This window comes from Drosophila arizonae, chromosome 2 (genome assembly GCF_054131065.1).
Source record: "Drosophila arizonae isolate 15081-1271.41 chromosome 2, UAZ_ARI_1.0, whole genome shotgun sequence".
Taxonomy (NCBI): domain Eukaryota; kingdom Metazoa; phylum Arthropoda; class Insecta; order Diptera; family Drosophilidae; genus Drosophila; species Drosophila arizonae.
In genome coordinates, this window is record NC_142922.1 from 15,559,541 (window position 1) to 15,581,982 (window position 22,442).

Sequence of the window (22,442 nt, forward strand, 5' to 3'; positions counted from 1 at the left end):
TATTGGCACATCACTAGTCAGATAGAAGTACGACGCGTTCTGCTATGTGAGTGTATGTTAATTGTGCGCGTTTGTGAAAAAATTATCATTCTATATACAAGGAGTTTGATATTCAAATGACAAACATCTTAAAACGAATGTGGATGTGTTTAAGCAATATTTAATAATAAAATGTAAGTTTTAATTAATGTCAAAACTATCATAATTATTGTGTGAAAATTTATTAGTTTTATGCCGTCCCCAATCAAATCTATATGTATGTATGTATGCATATGTCTATACAAATGTATATATATACTTGGTATGCAGGAACGCTTCAGCGTTCAACTGCATGTGTGGTGAGTGTGTGTGTGAATATGCTTGGACTATACGTGCGTGTATTTGTGCTTTTGGTTTTATTAAGTACACAATTTAAACTGATAAAAAATAAAAATGCCACTAAATCGGTATTGCTGAAAGGAAGCGAGTAGCACAAAGTGAATTGTAAAATCGTTCGTTATTCAAAACCGATTAATGGCCAGTGCACTGAAAAAAGCGACTCATTCATTGACAAAACAACACATCAAGAGTGGGCGAGAGTAGGCGATGTAGTAATCCCACAACAGTGTTGTCGTGCTTCTGTTGTGTTTACGCTACAAATGGTAGGAGTTGTGCTTGTTATCAGCTGGATTGGCCATTAACATTAAAAGTTAAACCATATTAACTGTAGCTGCTACCAGTTTCATAATACGTGTAGAAAATACGAAGAAAGAAGTATGAGGATGGTGTTGTCGTGCGACCTAAAAGGGAGTCTAGTCCCAACTATTTCTACTGCATAGTTATTTATATATGTGTACATATATATGAATATATGTTCAGAGTATGTACATACATATAGTATGTGTGTAGTATGTATTTAAATGTAAGCACGTCTTTGCTGTCTACCACCACTTTTGTCATTTATATTATTGATTTAACGCCTTTCGTTCAATTCTTATGTAAAACGAGCAATTGCCGCTACTAAAGTCAACTTAATTGAAAGGTCAATAATAAAAGGTCAATAATATATAATATAATAATATATATACAGAGAGTGAATTTATTCGCCAATTGTGCTGTGGAAGAGGTCGCCGTTGTTGAATGCAGAGCAGCGCTTTGTAAAGTTTTTCTTTTCATGTTTCTCTTTAACTTTCTGTTTCGCTTTTACCGATAAGACACGCAGAAGCACCAGCGGCAGCTGTGGCGGCTTCGCTGCGGTTCACGCCCAAAACAGTATCGCAACTGCTACAAGGGCGTATGCGTCTGTATGTGTTTTGTGTGCTATGTCAGCCAAGGTTAATTCAATGCGTCTCAGAAGAACGATGCCGTGGCTGGCTATATTAGTGTTGTCATACTTTAGATAATTAGTGAATCGCTGTAAATGTCTAAATCATATAATATATGTACATATATACATTTCCGCCCCTATTTGGTTATAATAAATCGATACAAAAGAGTAAATTTATCGATATGCGGCAAATGATACTGACACCTGTTGCACATATTTGTGAGAAGAGATTACGAGAGAGAGAGAGAGGGAGTTTATTTTTATCATAATGAAGTTAAATAATTGCACGTGAACATATTGTAGGTGTGCGTGTGTGGGTATATATGTATATAAATGCAAATGTCAATATGTTTGTGTGTACTTTTTAATGACCATCTCGCGTAATTAGCAAATGTTGCATAAAAATAGCGCTGAGTGGCGAAAAAATAGGAAGCCCTGTTTCTTTTTTGTCTATATTTATTTTTTATTTATATCAAGTTTTGATTATTATAATACTGCAAAGCATATATAGTGCTTATTTATTTGTTGTATATGGGTGATTCAATAGTTTTTTTTATTGGGGGTGTTTGCATTACTATATTATGCTTATCAGGTAGACACTCGCGCACAAATGTATATGCAAGGTATATGCGTCGACATCCAAACAAACGCCCCATTTCAATTTATGACAAATTATCAATTGGCTGTTGAGTCTTTTGACCTAATGTGTATAATTGTTGTTATATATAATAAGAATATTTTGTACAGAATTTATTCTGAGATAGGTTAATGTGACTGCACAGTATACATATGTATGTATAAATAAACGAAGAAAAAGCCTTCATATGAGAGCAATTCTTTTAACAGCATGTAATAGTTGTACCGTATCATAAATGTTATCGACAACGATCGCATGAGAAGGTACCACTCACAAAGAAACAACAATAATAATAAATGCGGCATCAGCTGCAACAACAAATTTATAATTTAACTAAGCAAGCATATCACAAATTACAAAGCAAAATAAAGCCGGCTACAAACGCAAACTTGTAATAAGCTGGCAAATTATGAGATGTTCATATTATGCTTTTTCTCTCTCCCTTTTTCTCTCTCGCTCATTCTGCACGCGCATAGCTCGCAATGTCGCAAGAAGCAGCAGCAGCCATCGGCACAGCTAACGTCGGTCTGGCAACCCCGTTATCAAATAGTGACGACAAGTGCCGCAAGCGCGCTTTGTCACGTTCGGAGCCGAAATCCATAATCGAGATACACATATCTAATGAGATTAACAGCAGCGATAACAGCTGTAAACGTACCTGTTTGGAACCAGAACCTCAAACGGACATGAAAGATGAACAAGAACAGCATCAACACCAACAGCAGCAGCGTCCGCCGCAAAGCAATGTTATTGAACTGAGCATTGAGGAACAGCAACGTGACCGCGATAACCGCGCCAGCTGCCAAATCTTTCTGCAGCATTTGCCCTGCTTTAAGCTACAGCAATTGATCAGCTCGACGCCAATACCGAAATGTCGCGAGTGCCGACGTCGTCATACACTGCCTGCAGCGTCACCTGCAACAGCAGCGGATGCCAACAGCAGCAGCAGCAGCAGCAGCAGCATCAGTATCAACAGCAACAGCAATAACAACAGCAGTAACAGCAATAATGATATCTACTGTCGCTTTTACGAGTTTCGACGCCTCCAATACAATGCCGAAGGAGAGTTAAGCGTTGCCGGATTTCCCAATCCCTACCTGGAGCCGACCAGCGCTGACTACGCAATCTGGCAGCCGGACTCGAAGACAACGCCTACCGCTGGCTTTATGGATATACAAGTGTGCCGCTACATTTTGTTGCATGCCGGTGATCAGTTTTGCTATCTGTGGCGCCAGGAGGCGGAGGCGTTGAAGCTGCACGAGAATCCCGACGGTACGATTGCCTGGAAGAAAGCCGTGCAGGGCATACGGGAAATCTGCGATGTCTGCGATACAACGCTATTCAACTATCACTGGACATGCAGAAAGTGTGGCTTCGGTGTATGCATCGATTGCTACAAGGATCGCAAGGAGGGACTGCAAAACAAGCGGCGAGTCGAGGCTCAGCGAGGTTACGATGCCTACCACTGGCTGCTCTGCACCGACAGCGATAAGCAGCAGCAGCATACGCTGCCCGAGCTGATGCTGACCCAAATTATTGCAGGCGATGCACTTAATGTGCTCGGCCGTCTGTTGCACGAGGTGCGCACTTTGTGGCAGGTGCCGCAAGTGTGTGGCTGTCTGCTCAGCAAACAGCAGGTGAAGGACGAGCAGCTGACGCAGCTCATTCAAGACATGATCAAGGAGTCACAGCTGAAGCAGCAAACCAGCGCCTCTTCCTTGGCCACCGCTCAGAAGGTGCAGCAGCAGCAGCGGCTGGAGCAACTGCACGCCAAGAAACTGGAATTCGCCCGACAAAATGGCATTGACTATGTGCCCGGTCGCGTCTGGACCAAGGAGACACTCGGCAAGGATCCCATCACCAGCGCTTTTGATAACTTCAAGCACATAAATTTTTTGCGTAAGGGCCTCGCCGGCTTGCGACGCTTCTTGCCACCACGCGCCATGACCCTGGTGCACTCGACGCAACTGGCGCCGGGTGTTCCCCATGAATGGCTATGCGATGGCAAATTGTTGCGCCTCACCGATCCCATGCATCCCGATAATCGGGTACTTTTCCAAGAGGTGTGGAAATGCGGACAGCCGGTGATGATATCCGAGGTGGCTCGCTCGCTCAATCTGGCCCTATGGCATCCGCAGGCCTTTTGCCGTGACTTTGGAGACAAACCAAACGATTTGATAAACTGCCTGAATGGCAATTTGGTGCCCAATCAGCCGATGCGCCACTTTTGGGAGGGTTTCCAGTGCATGCACAAACGCTTGCTCGACGCCAATGGCAAGCCAATGCTGCTGAAGCTCAAGGATTGGCCGCCGGGCGACGATTTCGCCGAAATACTGCCCACTCGCTTTGCGGATCTGATGAGGGGTCTGCCCATGCCCGAGTATACGCTGCGCACTGGCAATCTCAACATAGCCAGCTGCTTGCCCAAAATGTTTGTGCCTCCCGATTTGGGGCCGAAGATGTACAATGCCTATGGCTCGGCACTGCATCCGGATAAGGGAACCACCAATTTGCATCTGGACATATCGGACGCAGTCAACATAATGGTCTACGTGGGCATACCCACGGATGAGGACAGCAAGCCCCAGCTGGCGGCCACACAGCGCGCCATTGCACTGGGCGGCTGTGAATATATCACACGGGCCCGTTGCCAGTCGCCGGATGTGCTGCCTGGCGCACTGTGGCACATCTTTCCCGCACGCGATGCGGACAAGATACGGGATCTGCTTAATCGCGTCACCCTGGAGAAGGGCTTCAGGCTGGAGCCGGACCACGATCCCATACATGACCAAAACTGGTATCTCGACGACAAGTTGCGTGCGCGCCTGTTCAAGGAGTATGGCGTCGAGGGCTATCCGATTGTCCAGTGCCTGGGCGATGCAGTCTTCATACCTGCCGGTGCACCGCACCAGGTGCAGAACTTGCACAACTGCATCAAGGTGGCCGAGGATTTTGTTTCCCCGGAGAATATTACCCACTGCTATCATCTGACCCATGAGTTCAGGCGGCTTTCGCATTCGCACACCAATCACGAGGACAAACTCCAGATCAAGAACATTATCTATCATGCAATTAAGGACTGTTGCACTATATTGACGCGTGCCCTGGAGGAACGCATCGATCTGGAGTTGGCCAAGGCACAGGCTGGGCAGTAGATGCGATTCCATTTCGGGTTTAGGATTTTAGTAGTATTATATAGGCTTCTGAAAATGTACTTTATAAATGGAATATGTGTTTATTTAATTTATATTAAAAAGGAAAAAAAAACACTGAATATTTGAATTTTTGTTGCTAGAGGAATTTCTGTTTTTCTAATATTTCCTGTACCCATGAACCTTATAGTATTGCAATTTCTAATGAAATTCATTGAATACCAACTATTTTAAAAGATCATTAATTTTACGTTTATATCTTATTTATTGCAGCATCTGTCAAGGATATCAAATAAGGGGGATTTCCTAAGACCAATGCGTCCAAAGCGTACAGAAGACGGAACATTTTATGATCATGGTAAAGATGGTGATGGGATCAACCAGCATTGTGCCACTGTGCTCCACACTACTGTTGAGCCACTAGGTATTGGATTGGGATTGGGTAACCAAGTCAATTATTTAGCCACGACGACGACAAAGCAAAGCAACAATAAGGCCAAAGGCATAACCAACAACAAGCAAAAGCGAAGCTCAGCAAAGCATTTTTAAAATATTCCTGGGGCCCTAGAATTTTGTAAGACTTCGATTTTAAGGCACACACGCGAAATGACGGTGGACTTTAACGATTATTTTTGGGTGAGTTGCTGCTAATGGAAACAAGTAACAATTCCTATTCCTATTGAAATGTCAATTGCTTTCGGTGCAGGGGGAGAAGAACAATGGATTCGATGTGCTGTATCATAATATGAAGTACGGGCTGGTGGCCAGCAAGGAGCTGTCAGAGTTTCTGCGCGAGAAATCGAACATAGAGGAGCAGAACTCGAAAATGATGTCCAAGTTGGCCCACAAGGCCAGCACGGGCACATTGAACAGCACATTTGCACCAGTTTGGACCATATTACGCACCTCGGCGGAAAAGCTGTCAACGCTGCACATGCAAATGGTGCAGAAGTTGACGGAGCTGGTCAAAGATGTGGCCAAGTACGCCGATGAGCTGCACAAGAAACACAAGTGCGTCAAAGAGGAGGAATCGCACACGCTCGAGTGCGTCCAGGCCATACAAACATCAACAGTTGCTGTGCAAAAGCTGCGCGATTTATATGCCAGCAAGGTGCTCGAGCTGGAAAAGCTTCGCAAAGACAACGGCTCCCACAAGGATGCCGAGAAGCTGGAGAGTAAACTTAAAAAACTGCAGGAGGATTATAAAGCGCTACTCGAGAAGCATAATCCGATCAAGAACGAGTTTGAGCGACGCATGACGCAAACGTGCAGGGTATGTGAGGCTGCAAATTGTAATATGATATAATATAACAGCAAATTCTGTATTGCATTGCAGCGTTTCCAAGAGATCGAGGAGGTGCATCTGCGTCAGATGAAAGAGTTTCTATCCACTTACTTGGAGATGCTGCAGAACAATCACGATATGGTCGGACAAGTGCATTCGGACTTCAAGCGCCAATTTGTGGACATGTCCGTTGATAAGCTACTCGAGCAATTTGTATTAAATAAATATACGGGTCTCGAGAAGCCCGGTACGTCTACTCTATTACATCGTTCTTCAGAGCTGTTATTAACATAGTGTTCATAAGCAGGCTTAATAACAGTTGTCGGCTCTGCAGACAATAACAGCACTTGATCAATAATTAATGCTTATGAAAAATATGTTAATAACAGCAGCATATATGGTTTACATACATGTTAATTAATCAAGTAGTACTAAACTATATTTAATGATACTAATTCAAATCTTTTTGATCTACTCACAGAGATGCTCGAGCTGGAATTTATTCCGCTGTCAAATGCATCGCGTCTGCAGCAGCCGCCTCAGGCAACAGGCGCGGCATCAAATTCGAATTCGGCAACCAGCATTCAGGCTGCTTTGCGTACGGGTGGCACAGCAGCAGCAGCTTCGGGTAGTCTGGTTTCGATGGACCAACGGGGCGGAGGCGGTGCCGGTGTTGGCGATGCACTTGCGGGCATCTCATTGGGCAGCGGCAGTGCGGCCAGCGGAAGCATTCCCTATGTAGACGATGCGATGCTGGGCAGCGTGGGCGGTGGTCCGTCATCGCCACGGCCCACTTCGCCGGAAACGTTGGGGGCACAGCCGCCGCCGCCGGTGCCGCCACAAGCGAGCAGCACTACGTCAACGGTAAAGAGTCTGCGCTCCTGGTTCTTACCGACGGCCAGCAAACAGCAACCGCAGCAGAGCGCCAGCTCTGTTAGCGCTGGGAATTTCGGTATGCCTGGCAACAGCAACAGTAGCAGCTCCAACAACAACAATTACAACACGAACATCACAACAACAACAACAAGCGTCAACTCGAACACCAACAACACCACAGCAACCGGCACAAATAATTTCACCACCAATGTCACCAACAAAAATATCCCTAACTCAGAGCTTCTGGATACAACTAGTAGTCAAGGTTCATTTTCTTATTATTTTTCTTTCTTAATGCACTGTTTTCTTAATGCTTTTCATTTGTTTCCTTTACAACGGTACCAGTCTCTATCCATATGTGTATATCTTGTATTCTGCAATTCTTGTATGTTAACTATTCTGTCTTCTATCTAAATTTACATTATCTGTCCATCCCACTTTCAAGTGCATAACTCGAAGGGCAAAACTTTTTTTCAGTAAATCTAACTCGATAAAGTAATATCAAAAACTAAGCCGATACGTTAGCGTTGACTTGATTCTCCTAATGTACAGCCTATTTACAAAGTTAATTTGCTCAACCTAGATTGAAAATGGACTTGTTTTAGATATCTCGAACCATTCAGTCCGAATTAAATAACAATACTGTACTCATCTATCTATATCTGAAAGTATTTCCAAAGATTTTCCAAAGCATTTGCTTACATATGAATATTATTTTATTTTTGTAATATGTATTTTTTAACCATGCATAATCTTGATGTGCCGCCGGAAAACAATTACATTAGAGTATTGTTCATATTTTTTAAATTTTCGTTTATATTTATGTTTTGTTATATTTCTTACTCATGTATATACACTTGTGATTATTTACGTTTATTTTATGTTCCTATGTACTCTACGAAACGTACACTCAAACACCAGCCAAAAGCTAAATGTTAACAGCCTATATTCACCCACACCCACCCACACACACACACGAACACAAATACACATACACACACACACACACAGAAACACACGTACACCACAATGATTAACTGCTCAAAAACTAACAATATTTTCAACGCTTCTCTGTTTTGCACTTTTGTGTCTCGCTTTTTGCACGCCGACAACATCGAATACAACATTCATTCATTCATTCAATGAATAACCATTCATTTCATTATCGACTTGATCATCCATGCACCACTGATCAAACTAATTGAAATTAAAAACTTTAGATCAGCAGCAGCAGCAACAACAACAAGACCAACAACAACAACAGCAGCAGCAGCCAAATGAGGTCTTAACACCAACTGCTAGCGCAGCTGATAGAAAACAATTGAATGCAACGACAAGCGATCAGCAATTATCGAAATCATTAAACGATCAAGATCATCTAAATCATCAGCAACATCAACAACAACAACAACAACAACAGACTGCAGTGGGCAACAACGTAGCCACGCCAACAGCAACAACAACAACGTCCAGACGTACAACGTCACTTTTAAATATATTCACATCAAACTCTCAGGGTAAATGCGAAAATAAACATACAGTGTCTACCTTCCCAGCAACAACAAACCGAAACCAACCCAGTCCATATCCCAAATGCACACATAACTATATATTCATATGTATCTATATATATATATATATATATATGTATGTATATGTATACATATATCCACATGTATATATGTATATTTAAGTTTAAGCACAAGTTTTCAATGCTTTTTTGCACGGCTATTTATTTATTGTAAAATATCTCTAACATGTTCACTAAACCATTTGTTGCACTTTATCCATGGCGGTGTTTGAGTTGAGTTAAGAATCTTTATGAACGGTTTCTATATATTGTTGCTCAACACTATGAGTAAATCTACGCACTTTAAAACGAAGAAAGTTCAGTGTTAAAAGAGTAAAGTACTCTCAAAATTAAAATTTGTTTGAGAACATATTTTTAACCATATGCATTTTGTAGGTCCCAGCAGAATGTCTTTAAATACTGAACTTTATGTGAATTTGCGTAGCTTGCAAAATTTGTGAATTAGACTTGCATATAGTATAGCTCATAATGTTTGTTGTAGAGCTTGCTGTCCTTGTAGAGCCAAGAACTGCTATTGCAATTAAGCTTCGATTTAACTAACTAATTTTGGAATAATTTGAAATAGTTTCGGGCATTTTGCGTAGTAGACGCGATAAGGCGAAAACCAAAAAATCCAAGAAGAAAAAAGACAACGAGGCTGCAGATCACAATATACAGGAAGAGCGCTTGGCCAGGTAAAAATCATTTATGCATTTATTGAAAATGCAATTAATTCGATCTACGCTTTACCTGCAGTGCGGATCGGGGGAATAACACATTACTCGACTATGATGATCACGGACGCAGCATGAAAACTCAAAATTCCAGCGGCAGCAGCGCAGGCGGTGGGCTCGCTGCCCTGTCCGCCACCTCGGCCCAAGGCAGCGTTGACTCGGCGGGCGCCAGTAGCATGGGTGGCAGCGGAGGCGGCGTGGCTGTAGCCGGTGCTCTAGCCAATGCCAGCAGCAACTCTGGAGTGGGTAGTGCGAGTGCAGCGGGCGCAGGTGCTGCCGGTGGAACCAATGCCGGTGGAGGTGGATACGAGGTGGACGAAGAGGGCTTTAGCATACAGCCAGCTAAGGAAATAGCCTGGGAGGAGGGCCACGATAAATGTAAGCCACACGTTTTCTGTTGTCTGAGCAATACTGCATGTTAACTAAATGTGCAACTCCCTTAGCAGCTGGCAGCTTCTACACCGACTCAGACTCGGATTCGGATAACGACAAGCGACGCATTCATGTGAAGATAAAGCCACTCAACAATGGACAGGCGCCCATGTCGGCTAGCGTGGATGAGCTGAGAGCAACTGTCGAGAATATTTCGTTATCACCCACTGGAGTTTTTGCGGTAAGTTAATTAATAAATAAAATAAAACAGCATTTACTACTAACTAACAGAATGTTCATAAAAGTTTCTGGTATTAACATTTAATGTTGAGCTCTAACAGTCAGTGTTAAATCACTCTGGCTGTTATTGAGGAGAGTGTAATGCTAGCATGTTAAGTTTTGATCGTTAACAGCTGCTGAAAAATAATTTGAAATGCAAGTCAAAAGATGATCATGAAATTTAATTTATTTACAGCACCATAGCCAGCAACTGCAAGGTGGACAACGCGGTGCACCTGCATCTCGTCAACAGTCACCAGAGATATCGAATGCATCAACACCCACGGCAAGCGTGCACCCATATGCGCCACTGCAGAGTCCCACGCTCTCCAATAATAATGCGAACAACAATACCAGCCACAATCGGTATGCGGATTTGGGCGATATTTTCTCGGAGCTGGGCGAAATGAGCGCCTCGGCGCCAGCATCGGCTACGTTTAGTAAGCCGCCAGGGCGGCAGATACCAACACCCACATCTGGTGGCAGCAGCATTGCCATTCCGCGCCCTCCTTCACGGCGCTCGGATATGATTGCCATTGGTCCAGCAGCATCTGCGGCGGTTGCTGCGGGTGCAACAAACCTTGGACGTGGACGGATGAGTCCAGCGCCAGCAATGAATCGAGCGGACAGCATTGGCAGCCTAGAGTTTCGCACCGCCATTGGGGGCATGGGCTCCTCTCGTGGGCCGTCGCCACTGACAATTGGCATATCGGATACAATACCACTTGCTGTGGCATTCCATGAGATTATACACGCCTATTTCAGGGGCAGCGACGAGTCGCGCTGCCAGGTGAAGGTGTCCGGTGATATGATGCTATCATTCCCAGCCGGCATTGCCGGTCTGTTAGCCAATAATCCAAATCCAGCTAAGCTGGGCTTTCGCATTAAGCAAGTACAAAATCTGGAGAGTCTTGTACCCAACGGGAAACTTGTGCAAATGTAAGTGAAACGAACCCTGAACACACTCCCAACTCCCTGCTCTAATCCAACTCTCCCACAGAGATCGTCAACAGTCGAGCGCGCTGAGCACGCTGTTGGAGTTTAATATGCCTGCGTTGACAGCATTGCTGCGCAGGCAGGCGGAGAAAAATCCAACTGCCTCATATTACAACGTGGACATACTCAAATATCAGGTGCGCACCAAGCCGGGCGCCAGCTCGTGTCCCCTTCAGCTGGTCAGCTACTGGAAGTGCGAGCCGAGCTACACGGCGCTCAAGGTTGACTACAAGTACAATAATCATGCCATGGCCAACGCGTCGCCCTTGTTGAATGTCACACTCTCTGTGCCGGTGAATGGCTCCGTGCGCATTGTTCAGTCTAAGCCGCATTCATCCTGGTAAGTCGACCCGTCTGGCAGGAGTGCATTTCAGTCTTTAACTTACAATGCTTGTTATTCAGGTTGGGTGAATCGAATCGCTTGGTTTGGAACTTTACGGACATATCGCAGAATTCACAGGATGGCGGCGTGGGTACGCTTCGTGCACGGCTCGAGTTGAATGATGGGCCTTCAACGCCGGCCACGCTGGCCGCACAGTTCAATTGTGAGGGTACCACACTCTCGGGCATTGAATTTGAACTGCAAGGAGGCGGATATCGATTGTCCTTGGTCAAAAGACGTTTTGTATCGGGTGTGTATTGTGCATTGCTCTGCTATTGATAAAGTCAATTCTTATGTATTATTTTGCTTTACAGGCAAATACGTTTGCGAGGGTGATGGCATACGCAGCGGTGCCACGCCCACACCGCCCTCGGTCGGATCGACTAGTCCGTATTCAGCTAAATCGAATTAGTGAGACAATACGCTTGTGAAACCCTAGCGAAATACGTATTTAAAAGCTGATAACTAAAAGAAGAAAATGACTACAAACAATTTTGTAATACGGCAGTAGGGTATTGGGCATTGAATGGATGTGGATGTGGATGTGAATGTTAATGGACTCACCTGTGTTTAGCTACTCTCCGTTTTTGGGTTATCATTATAATGTATTTTTGTATCACTTGTACTGTTGAATCTGATTGAATTGGATGGCCTGTTTTAGTGTAGCCGTAACAACTGGATGTATTATTTGTTATATTTATATACACTATATATTATATATATATGATATGCTTAGAAATGTATTTATTATGTTTAATTAAATATGATGTGAACAACCCGTATGTATGTAGCTATGTAGATATCTCAAAGCAACACACACTCATACACCACATAGTACAGCGTGTAAAAGAACGTTTATTTTATGTTCACTTTTGTAAACACAATCACACACTCACACAACACCAAATGTATTAAAACGAAAGCAAAATTTAACAGCAATTTGTTTCACTTATTGTTGTTATTTTAACAGAGCCTCGACTGTTATGTTAACAGATCGCGCGCCTGTGACTTATTTTCCCATTTTAAAAGTCAATACACAGGTTTTGTTATCGATAAATATACAGTTTTCGAAAATAAATCAAAGTGCGTAATATTTAGATGAAAAATAAAAATAACATAAAATAATACTTACTTATTCGGTTAGTTTAAATCTATAGAAGCTGTCTAGACAGCTATTTATGCTAACTCGCGCATCAGCGCACGCATAAGAGAAGGCCGAAAAATGTCACCAAAGCGCGTTGGCGCCGCTTTAGAGCGTCAGATGTTTTTCTGTTGCTTAATTAACAAAAATACACTCGCCAACACACATAACCACGTACACACACATACGCATATTAGCAAGAGAACATGACAGACCGGTTTCGCTTTCGGCGAGCCATTAAAAAAAGGAAATTAGCTGCAGCCAAAAAAAAAAAAAATAAATAAAAAAAAAATGAAATAATCGCGTGCGACTAATGAAATAGAAATCTAAAGAAATTTCGTGGGTGCAAAGTGTTTTCGAAGTTATGCATAGAATTTCTGCTTGTAAATTGTAGTTGAGATCTATTTTAAATGATATACCCATTGGCACAAACAGTAAACAGCTGTCGTTCGCTTGTCTGCGGTGCCTGTTGCGCCAGTTGTTTGTTGTTGTTGACGCATGACGTCATCATGGCACAAATTGATTTCAAGGTCGTCAGCCGGTCGCATTTTCATTTCACTTGACACGCTTTGGCTCCTGCCTTCTGCTGTTGCTGTTATGGTTCTTATTATTTTTGTAGTGCTATAAAATGCATTAAGCCATTCAAATGTTGCGGAATTTTTATGCACACAATAAATTATACAATTAATGGATAAAAAAACTTATTAGAACTTCCGAGTGATACATAGAGCATTTAAGTGCATGTATACGTTAACCATATAGATACATATATATGTATATACATATTTATATGGGAAATATCTATATAGAAGTTGTCAAACGATAAGATTAAATTACAAAACAAATGTCGCAGGCAGCCATTGTGTACGTTAGAGCTACGACAAGTTTATATTTACTGACATACACATACAATATATAGCCTTATATATCTATATATATCTGGCAGACACTTTAATTGTTTGACAAAAGCGTCAGCCACAACAATTGTTACATATGTCTGTTGATATTTGCCCATTGTACTGCAGCTTGGAATTAGAACGCACTGGCAAAGACAATCAAAATATGGGCTTGAATTACAAACAGATGTTGCCAATTAAAAATAATGGCAAATAATTTATTTATTGGCCACATTTCCGGAATTACTAAAAAATATATTTATATATATTATGCAATTGAAAATTTGATAGGTGGGTAGTCCAGGCTTGACCGATCTCGTGGATCTGAAATATGAGCTCTGTCGATCGAACCATGTCTGTCCGTTGATCCTAAAGCCGTGATCTCTTAAACAATAATAGCTGGAGCTTATATGGAGCTTATATATCGTACGCAGATTCTGTGATCTGAAAAATGCCTCAAAATTTCTTAGAAGCGAAAGAATCGATATTTGGTTCTAGTTTTTCAGTCATAACTTTAAACTCTTGAAAGACCCAAAATTTAGTGTTCGTCTCGTTAGGTAAATGAAAACAATTAACATTTGCAAATTTTGACAAGCAGTTAACATTTAATTAAGTTAATACATACAGAAAGACAAAGGAAGATCTCTAATTAGTGCTGGAATTGAATAAATTATTTAAATTTTGCATAGCTCTAGCGCTGTATAAAGAACAAACTCAGCGGCTTTCTAAAACATCTGAGGAACAGGTGCTCGGAGCTGGGCAGAGTATCCTTTAGTCAGGCACTCTGGATTAAATAACTATTACACTATTTTTACGGTATCTAAAACATTAAGTAAATATCTTTAGATAAGAAGAAAAATATTTGCATTTGTTAGGGATATTTATCTTCAACATCATTGCACTTTATTTATATTGACTGCATTAGTAGATCTTTAAACTAGCACACATTAATTATTATAGTATATACATATATGTATATGTATATATTACGTATAGCTCTATAAATTATATGGCAAACTTTTTTTAGGGTTTGCATTTAATTTCCTTTTTTTATGTTTGCTGTAAATTAAATTAACATTTATTACGTTCGTGTTTCTTAATATAGATTATGTGTATCAAAAAAATGTGTATGGATACATGGGTATTATATAGATTATAGATTAGCTTTCATCTGATATATATTAGCCTTTAACACTAGATTATATAAACAGACATCAAAATAAATATGCATACATGGCATATTTTATTTCGTTCAGGTATCTTTATTCGTTTTTAATCTGTGCACAGTGGGGCAAAGAATAATAATTCGATTATGTATGTGAAATATAATTCATAAATAGGTAAAGAATTTGAATAATTGAAATTAGCACACATATTTACAATATTTATTTTAGGTTAAATATGTACAAGGATGTAGAGAACTGGCATAATTTATTGAAGATATACAATTTGTATTTATATTGCTAGATTATATTTCATTTGATTACCATGTTTCGTATTACCTATCTTTGCTCCACTGTGCGTTAGCTGGCCGACAAACTTTAACTGACATCATTTTGGTTAATTTATTTATTTTGCTTGTTATATTTTGTTATTGCTTGTAGCTTTCGTGTAATGTTCGTGCTCTTCTACGTGGCATTTCTAATTTATGTTCGCTGTACAACACTGCTCAGCTCTAACGGTAAGCCGCCTGAAATTAAAAAAAAAATTGCGAACAATTGTATTTAGTATAGCAAAAAAGGTCATAAAAATCTGTATAATCTATATATGTATGTATATATATAAGCTTTAATTGCTTAATTGTAGATCAAACGAATCGACTGATCGGGCTAATCGACAGGGTCAGAGAGAGGAGAGGGAAGGGGCTATAGAGCGGGGCATACTCATACAGAGAAAGAGAGTGAATTGGCGTCTGTTTACTCTTAAGCTTTAAGCGAATTTGTTTCTATTTTTAGAATTCTCTATTAAATTTACTGTTACTTTTATGTGCGAACTTAGTGAAATCGCAAAAGGCAAAATCGAAAAAAAGAAGAGAAAAGAAAACAAAATCAAATTCAAAAACACGTCTGGAATTAATTTGTTCGCCCCATTCGCTTTTGCGTTTTCTAAAATGCGCAATTGGCGGACGTCTCAATGTGTCTTTCCACAGAATTTATTTAAACATTTGTGCTATATACGATTCTTGCTAATACTAATGTATACATACATATATAACAATATTTATTTGTCTTTATCGTTGGCGAGAAATTCCAAAAGATATGAAATTAGTTTGCCTTGAAATGTGTGAGATTTATTTGAAGGATATTTGGATGATCTAACAGATGCTGATGCTGAAGAGTGTGAAAAAGATTGTAATGCTATTTTGAAACTCTGGAAATCGGATTAGAAGTATTGGAAAAAAAATATGTATATATAAAGTGTTATTAAGCAGGTGAAATAAAACACATTTTTCAATACAAAATGATTTGGGCTCATTCTGTTTTACTCCTTATATAATATGTTTTTAAAAACAAACTTAAAAACTTAAAAAAAAAAAAAAAACTTAATATATACTCTTTTGGGCAATCTTTCGAGAATGTCGCAAAACTTTCACTTTATATAATTTCGTGGTTTTTTGTGATAAGATATAGTAAAATTAATCGAAAGCTGATACTTGCAGTCATTTATATTGATACTTATTACAGTCGAGCTGAGCTGTCTGAAACTTTATTATAATAGAGCAGCGACAAATTGAGCCGGCGAATGATAGCGAATGTGTTATGCGATATGTGAGTAATCAGGAAAAGTCGTCCATAAGCATGTCTATGCACAGTTAGGAACTGTGTGAGCCTTATCGGGCAACCTCAACGCCTGACCGTGAAGCGGTGAAGCGAATTAATCAAGAATATATGTATGTATATATGTACGTCTATGTATATGGGTAAACAACGTAGTGCCTTAAATGTAGTTCTACATAGTAGGTGTGTGTGGGCCCATTAGCCAATCGGCTACCATATAATCATCTAAGCTAGATCGAAAATCAATCCAATTTGTATTCTACATCATATTTTGGGCAACTGACTCATGGCACAAACTTCCGTTGCGAAAAAGAACTCGCGACTAACGTAACGAAATGTGTTTTAGACGATGTTTATATGGCCCGGCTACAGTGTGTATATGCATATGAAGGCCATAAAACAAACAAACACTGCCGAAGGGTTGTGTGGGGCGTTGCGTTATATGGTAAATAAACAAACGAGGGGAAAAGCTGAAAGCAACGCCTAAGAAACTGAAACAATTTTAATCGTTTTCCGTTTGACGCTAAAAATGATGGAACATTTGAATGTATAGTGAATACTGTAGAAGAGTCTGGAATCTGAGGTATTCGTAATACAGATATTCATATCCAAAATAATTTTTTTAATGGTTTTATATAGACTTCTCTGAGCATTTATAAATTCATAAATTGTTTAATTTAATTGATTCAAAGGATAATTTTTATATAGGGAGCTATTAAGTTGCTTTACTGTGAATTTCAGAATTGGTATAAAATACATATACATATATGAATTTATGAAATATAATTAGTGTAACCTGATATTTAATTTTATGGGAAGACACGTTTTATAAAAAACTCTTTAACAAATAAGTTTCAAAATGTTAAAGAAAATCTTGGCAAACTAAATTTAGTTTTTAATTTTTGTTTGTTAAATTCGTATTAATTTGACCCATCATTTGATTTGATTTAAAATTGATTTAATTTGAAATTTTTGGCATGTTAATATATAATTGAAACAAATTTGTATTTTCATTTTCATTTTTACCCCATATAAAATACTTGAAATGAAGATTGGTTCCCTTCTAAGGGTGTCTACTGTAATTGAATGCACGTCAAAGGCTGGCACACCCTAGACCAAGAGCAATTTGCCTCGACTTTATGACCCTCCATCAGGTCGCTGGTTACTCACCTACTGTGCCTTCGGCTGGTGGCCCATTTCCATGTCCGGCCGCTCCTCAAAGCACGTAGTTGCGCTGCTTCTCGACGGGCAGCGTGCGGTTGGCAAAGGAGACAATCGCCGCTGCGGGCTGCGCCACGGACAGCTCGCAGAAGACATGGCACTGATTATCCTTGGAGCTGTGCGATCGCCGGGCGACAAAGGCGAAGATGGTCTTCTTGTCGGCCTCGTTGCCATTGTAGTTCCACGTGCGGTTATCCGGGTCGATGGCACAGTGGGAGATGACGTCGGCTGTGTAGTGCTTGCGGAAGAACTTCTTGCGCGTGTTGTCCGTCAGGGTGATGCCCTGTCCGGTGACCTTGAAGTGTACCTCAGTGGGCGTGGGCAGCTCCTTCTGGGCGTACATCTGCCGAATGGCCTTGCGTATGGCCTCGTTGCCAGTCAGCGACTCCGTGTCGCAGCTGTAGAGCCACAGCACATTCGTAGCCGCACCATGGGTGAGCAGATGCTGTTGGGCCGGCGTGGTGGACGCCAAACCGGGTACCACATCCTCATCGGGTATGCGCAGCAGGCAAGGCAGCGCCAGCTTATTTATGGAATGCTCATAGATCAGGGCCGAGAGCGAGGTGAAGGTGGGCTCGTTGTCGCAGCCCTTCAGATGGACGCCACGTTGCGTCGGCTCAATGAGAAAATGACGCACCAGCTCCTGGCTTCCCGCCGGCGGCTGAGCGACGCGCAGCACCAGTCCGTAGGCATTCGCATAGGTGGTGGAGTCACGGACCAGGAAAGTGCCCGGTGGTGCATTCATCAGCAGCGCTATGGCATCCTCCCGGGAGAGCATCGGCTTGTACCAGAACTTGGCCGAGTTGCGGGCAAATTTCACCAGATCCGGTGCCACCTCAAAGGTGGGCGAGGGCGCTGAATTGAGGCGCTGCCGATTGGTTGCCATTGTCTGGTATATGGACTCGGTGGTGGGGGAGGCGCGCTGCAAGCTGCTGCTGCCGAACGGCGTGCGTGGCGTGACCGGAAAAGCGGGCGTCTCTGGCCGGCTAGTGGGGCTGGGTGTCAGCAGGTAATCCGCCTGCTGCTGCTGCTGCTGTATCTGTACCTGATGGCTATTGCTATTTGGAGCAGCTGCAGCGGTAGCTGCGTTGCGTTTCGTGCTGATGGCATAAATGGGTGACAAATCGCGACGGCTGCGCGTGTGCGTCTCCAGATGCAGCTGGTTCTGGCCATAAATGCTCGCCTGCTGCTCCAACTGTGGCTCTGCGAGCTGTTTGTATGTCACTTCCATTGGAGGTCGTTCCAAGCTGTGGTAATTGTTGTAGTTGTTGCCTCTGCTGATGCTGCGGCTGCTGTTGTTAATTGTGTGATAATTGCGTTCCACAAGTGTGGACTCCAAGCGCCGACTAGTGCCACGAATCGCACCATCCGGTACATCCATATCCTGTCTGAACTCTATGTTCCGTGTCGTATAGGGCGCTGGGGCTGGGGCTGGCGCTGGCGCCGGCAGCGAACTGCGATCGTTGATATCGTTCAGGTTCAGATTGAATTCAAAATCATAATTGTACTTGTTGTGGCTGAGGCCGTTGCTTTGTCGGCGCTGTGGCGGCGTGGGCGGCACACGTGCCGTAGCACGTTCCAATTCACGTTCCAGCTCACGCTCCTTTTCCCGCACTCGATACTCGCTGAACACCTTGTCGCGTCGCTCGCCCAGCAGCTGCTCCAAGTCGACACGCGGCTTGGGTACACCCGTCGCCGACCCGTAATGATAGGTATTCGATATGACGGTATTTGTATTCGAACCATTCGTATTGCCATTTGTGTTTGAACGGCTGCCGCCGAGTGTTTTGCGCACCAGCAGAGGGCTGGTTAGACGTGGCTGCGGCTTTATCATATCACTGCCCGTACTGCTACTGCTATTATAGTTATTATTGTTATTATTATTATTATTGGTGCTGCCGTTGCTCTTGCTGCTCAATCCAAAATCGAAGTCGAGAAAACTATCGGCGCGCGTCGGAGTTGGCGTTTTGCGCAGCGGCGTCGCTGCTTTGGCATTGCCATAGCTAAAGGGCAATGAGTTTTCGCGCGCGTGATAGGGTATGCCATTACCGTTGTTGTTGCCATTATAATTTTTATGATAATTATTGTTATTACTATTCGTTTGGTTATTATAGCTATAGCTGGTGTGGTATTTGCTGCTATCCGTAGACACGGCAGCGCTATCTTCGTACGCCGACCGCATAGTTTCGCGAATTCCGAACGACTGATTGAAAATTGAGAGGCCCCAGGTCTAGAGCAGAGAGCGATACACGCACACATGCAAGCAGCAGCCAGCGAGCAAGAGCGCGTAAAACGTAAAAAAAATAAAAGTTGGCGTTGGCGTAAGCTCAAGCACACGCTCTCTCTCTATCTCTCTCTCTGCGGTGGGCGCTCTCTTGTTGCTGGTCAACTATTAAATCCGTTTGAGTTGTTGCGCCTACATGCAAGCGCACAGTGCTGCAATGCTTACATTCGACGCAGCCCTGTCACTTGTTGCATTGCCTGAAATAATTAGAATAATACAATAGTAAAAATAATAAAATCAATAAATGAGGTATGGTTTACTCTTATATATATGTATATAATTAGATATATTTAAAAATATATAAGTATAATTTTAATTACATTAGCCCACTGTAGTCCCCACGAATAAGCACACACGCACATGTGCATAAGTACAAGCACTGTACGTTGGCGTCTCCAACACATTTGGAGAGCACAAAAATTTAGCAAGAGAGAGGGAGATAAAAAATTGTATAGTGCGAACTTTGCGACAGCAACGTGCGGTGATGTCATCCCCCCACAATATTATTCACTCACACACATACACGCAGGCCGTTAATCACAACAAGAGATCAACACAGATACTCATTCACTACTTATTCGATCGGTACTCACTCTCACTGCTGCTCTCCCATTCAGAATTTAGCTGCTTCTCTCTTCTCTTTCATTCGAGTGTGCGCGCGCTTGCGTTTGTGTGTGTGAAGATTTTGTTGTAAATTGTAAACAAACATTTTGAACGTTTTTAGCATGAAAATACGTCTTGTTGAGAGTTCCTTCCCTCAATTCTTGGCATCCCCGCTGCCTATCGTCAATTGAAACCACGCACGTTTTTTCTTTCGATGTTCTTCCATCCACTTTGCATCAATTGAATGCCGCCGCCAATGTTGACTGCGCTGCCTTTTGGACTCCAGCCAGCCATCTGTTCTGAAAGGGTTGCCATTGTATAAGTGAACAAAATAAATAAAATAGTACACAGAGAGCAGACTTATCAGCGCTACATTTTGATTGATTTTATCAATAAATTGCGGTCTATTTTCATTTCAACATTAGCCCAGTCTCAAGTTGCTTTCTCAGTGAACTTTTGTGGCCGCCACACACACAAATATAGATTCAAGCACACACAGGCACACACACTTACACAAAATGAGACAAAGCGGTGGCATCTTTTTGATTTCTCACATTTTTCTTGTAGAAAGTGGAGAAAATTGTAAGCGCACCTTTTGTGGGCACAACAACAAGCAGCTAAACCAACAGCAAACTAACAACAAAGAAGAAACAACAACAAACATTGGCAAACTCAGCAACAGTATTTTGTTGCGTGTGACGTCAGAAAATGCAAAAATTGTTTCTTCAAAATGCAAAATCGCTGTTGACGCTTGCATCGCTGCCAGCGCAAGCGGCTTTCATTGTAACTGTGGGTGGTTTGAGGTCATAGTCAGTGTTACATGCCTCCCACACACACATGCGCATACTTACACGCATACACACATTCACACGAACGAAGCCAACCAGTTACATTGCTCTCTCGCTCTCTTTGGATATAATCGTGAGCGCAACTCGTTTACCTTTTCGCGCAGCTTCGAAGTTCGAACATCTGTTGTTATTGTAGTTGCCATTATTGTTGTTTTTGGCAATTTTGACAGACAGCAAAGCCATGAGGAATGTATATGTATGTATGTATGTAGCTGTGTGTGCGCGTAAGTGTTAGTGTGTGGGGGGAAATGCCCAGCCAGACAATCCATATGTTAAGATATCTTCCAATTGCGCATACAAAGATTGTCTCAATTGGTTCTGAAACACCGAAATTGTATTTCATTGTTGTCAAATTGCAGCTGTGAATTGTTTGCATTCACAACGTTGCTGCCAATTAGATACAAAGCTGGAGGTCGCGGCATCAGTTGACACGCATGTGCATGCGTGTGTGTGTGCGTCATTATACATACAGTGTGTCTGCGTGTGTGCATTAATATGGGGAATCCTTGAATCGAAGATTTGCACATAAAAATGTGATAAATGAAACGTAGAGAGCAACAACGTCGAGTTCATCAAATAAATTTAATTAACTGAACGATATTATATATCGCGAATGTGGTTTGATTTAAATTATTTCAATTATTTCATATTAAATTATTTCATAGATTTCATAGATGTATGTAAGTATGTACATATATATATATTTATTTATAGGTGTTTCGATTGATTATTTTGCTTTGTAAATTGATATCTTTCTATTTATTAAAACAGGGTAAAAATATGTAATAAAATAATTCTAAGCTGATTAAACAACAATACAAAAATAAAAATGTAACTGCATATATTGGTGTATGCAGAGTAGTTCTAGGGTGTTACATGAAATATACCAATTGGATTTAAGAAACAAGGCCCACAGGGTACACAAAATCCTCATCAACAATATCCACAATTCATTGTTACTGGACATAGCAGTCAGACTGTGACAGCTTGCGCCGGTTGTTGCACTCGCTAAGTCGTGCCACTATTGTGGAACACAAGTGCCTTACGTGTCTCGGCTAAAATTATTTCAAACATATTTTTCAG

General features: G+C 41.9%; 3 protein-coding genes across 8 annotated transcripts; 2 read left to right on the top strand and 1 right to left on the bottom strand.

The window, feature by feature from the left end:
- The first annotated feature begins 30 nt into the window (after positions 1–30).
- On the top strand, positions 31–12,522 carry LOC108620894 (F-BAR domain only protein 2). 6 transcript variants are annotated; one of them, XM_089462003.1, is made up of 13 exons: positions 31–173; positions 5,369–5,731; positions 5,802–6,368; positions 6,432–6,627; positions 6,862–7,521; positions 8,477–8,773; positions 9,413–9,521; positions 9,583–9,938; positions 10,004–10,173; positions 10,408–11,150; positions 11,212–11,547; positions 11,610–11,839; positions 11,904–12,522. In XM_089462003.1, exons 2-13 carry the CDS (start codon positions 5,702–5,704, stop codon positions 11,999–12,001), a joined length of 3,792 nt encoding a protein of 1,263 aa, XP_089318129.1. In that variant the 5' UTR covers positions 31–173; positions 5,369–5,701; the 3' UTR covers positions 12,002–12,522. The 6 variants fall into 6 exon arrangements, with proteins under 6 accessions (XP_089318129.1, XP_089318130.1, XP_089318131.1 ...); XM_089462004.1 differs by having other exon boundaries at positions 10,007–10,173; XM_089462005.1 differs by having other exon boundaries at positions 6,862–7,332.
- On the top strand, positions 32–5,232 carry Kdm3 (Lysine demethylase 3). The gene is made up of 2 exons (XM_089462013.1): positions 32–173; positions 2,420–5,232. The coding sequence occupies exon 2, from the start codon at positions 2,426–2,428 to the stop codon at positions 5,096–5,098; it is 2,673 nt and encodes an 890-aa protein (XP_089318139.1). The 5' UTR covers positions 32–173; positions 2,420–2,425; the 3' UTR covers positions 5,099–5,232.
- A 1,681-nt stretch (positions 12,523–14,203) lies between the features above and the next one.
- by (focal adhesion protein tensin) lies at positions 14,204–20,766 on the bottom strand. The gene is made up of 3 exons (XM_089462014.1): positions 20,502–20,766; positions 17,574–20,105; positions 14,204–15,316 (listed from the first exon to the last, which is right to left on the bottom strand). The coding sequence occupies exon 2, from the start codon at positions 19,804–19,806 to the stop codon at positions 17,620–17,622; it is 2,187 nt and encodes a 728-aa protein (XP_089318140.1). The 5' UTR covers positions 19,807–20,105; positions 20,502–20,766; the 3' UTR covers positions 14,204–15,316; positions 17,574–17,619.
- Positions 20,767–22,442: the final 1,676 nt, after the last annotated feature.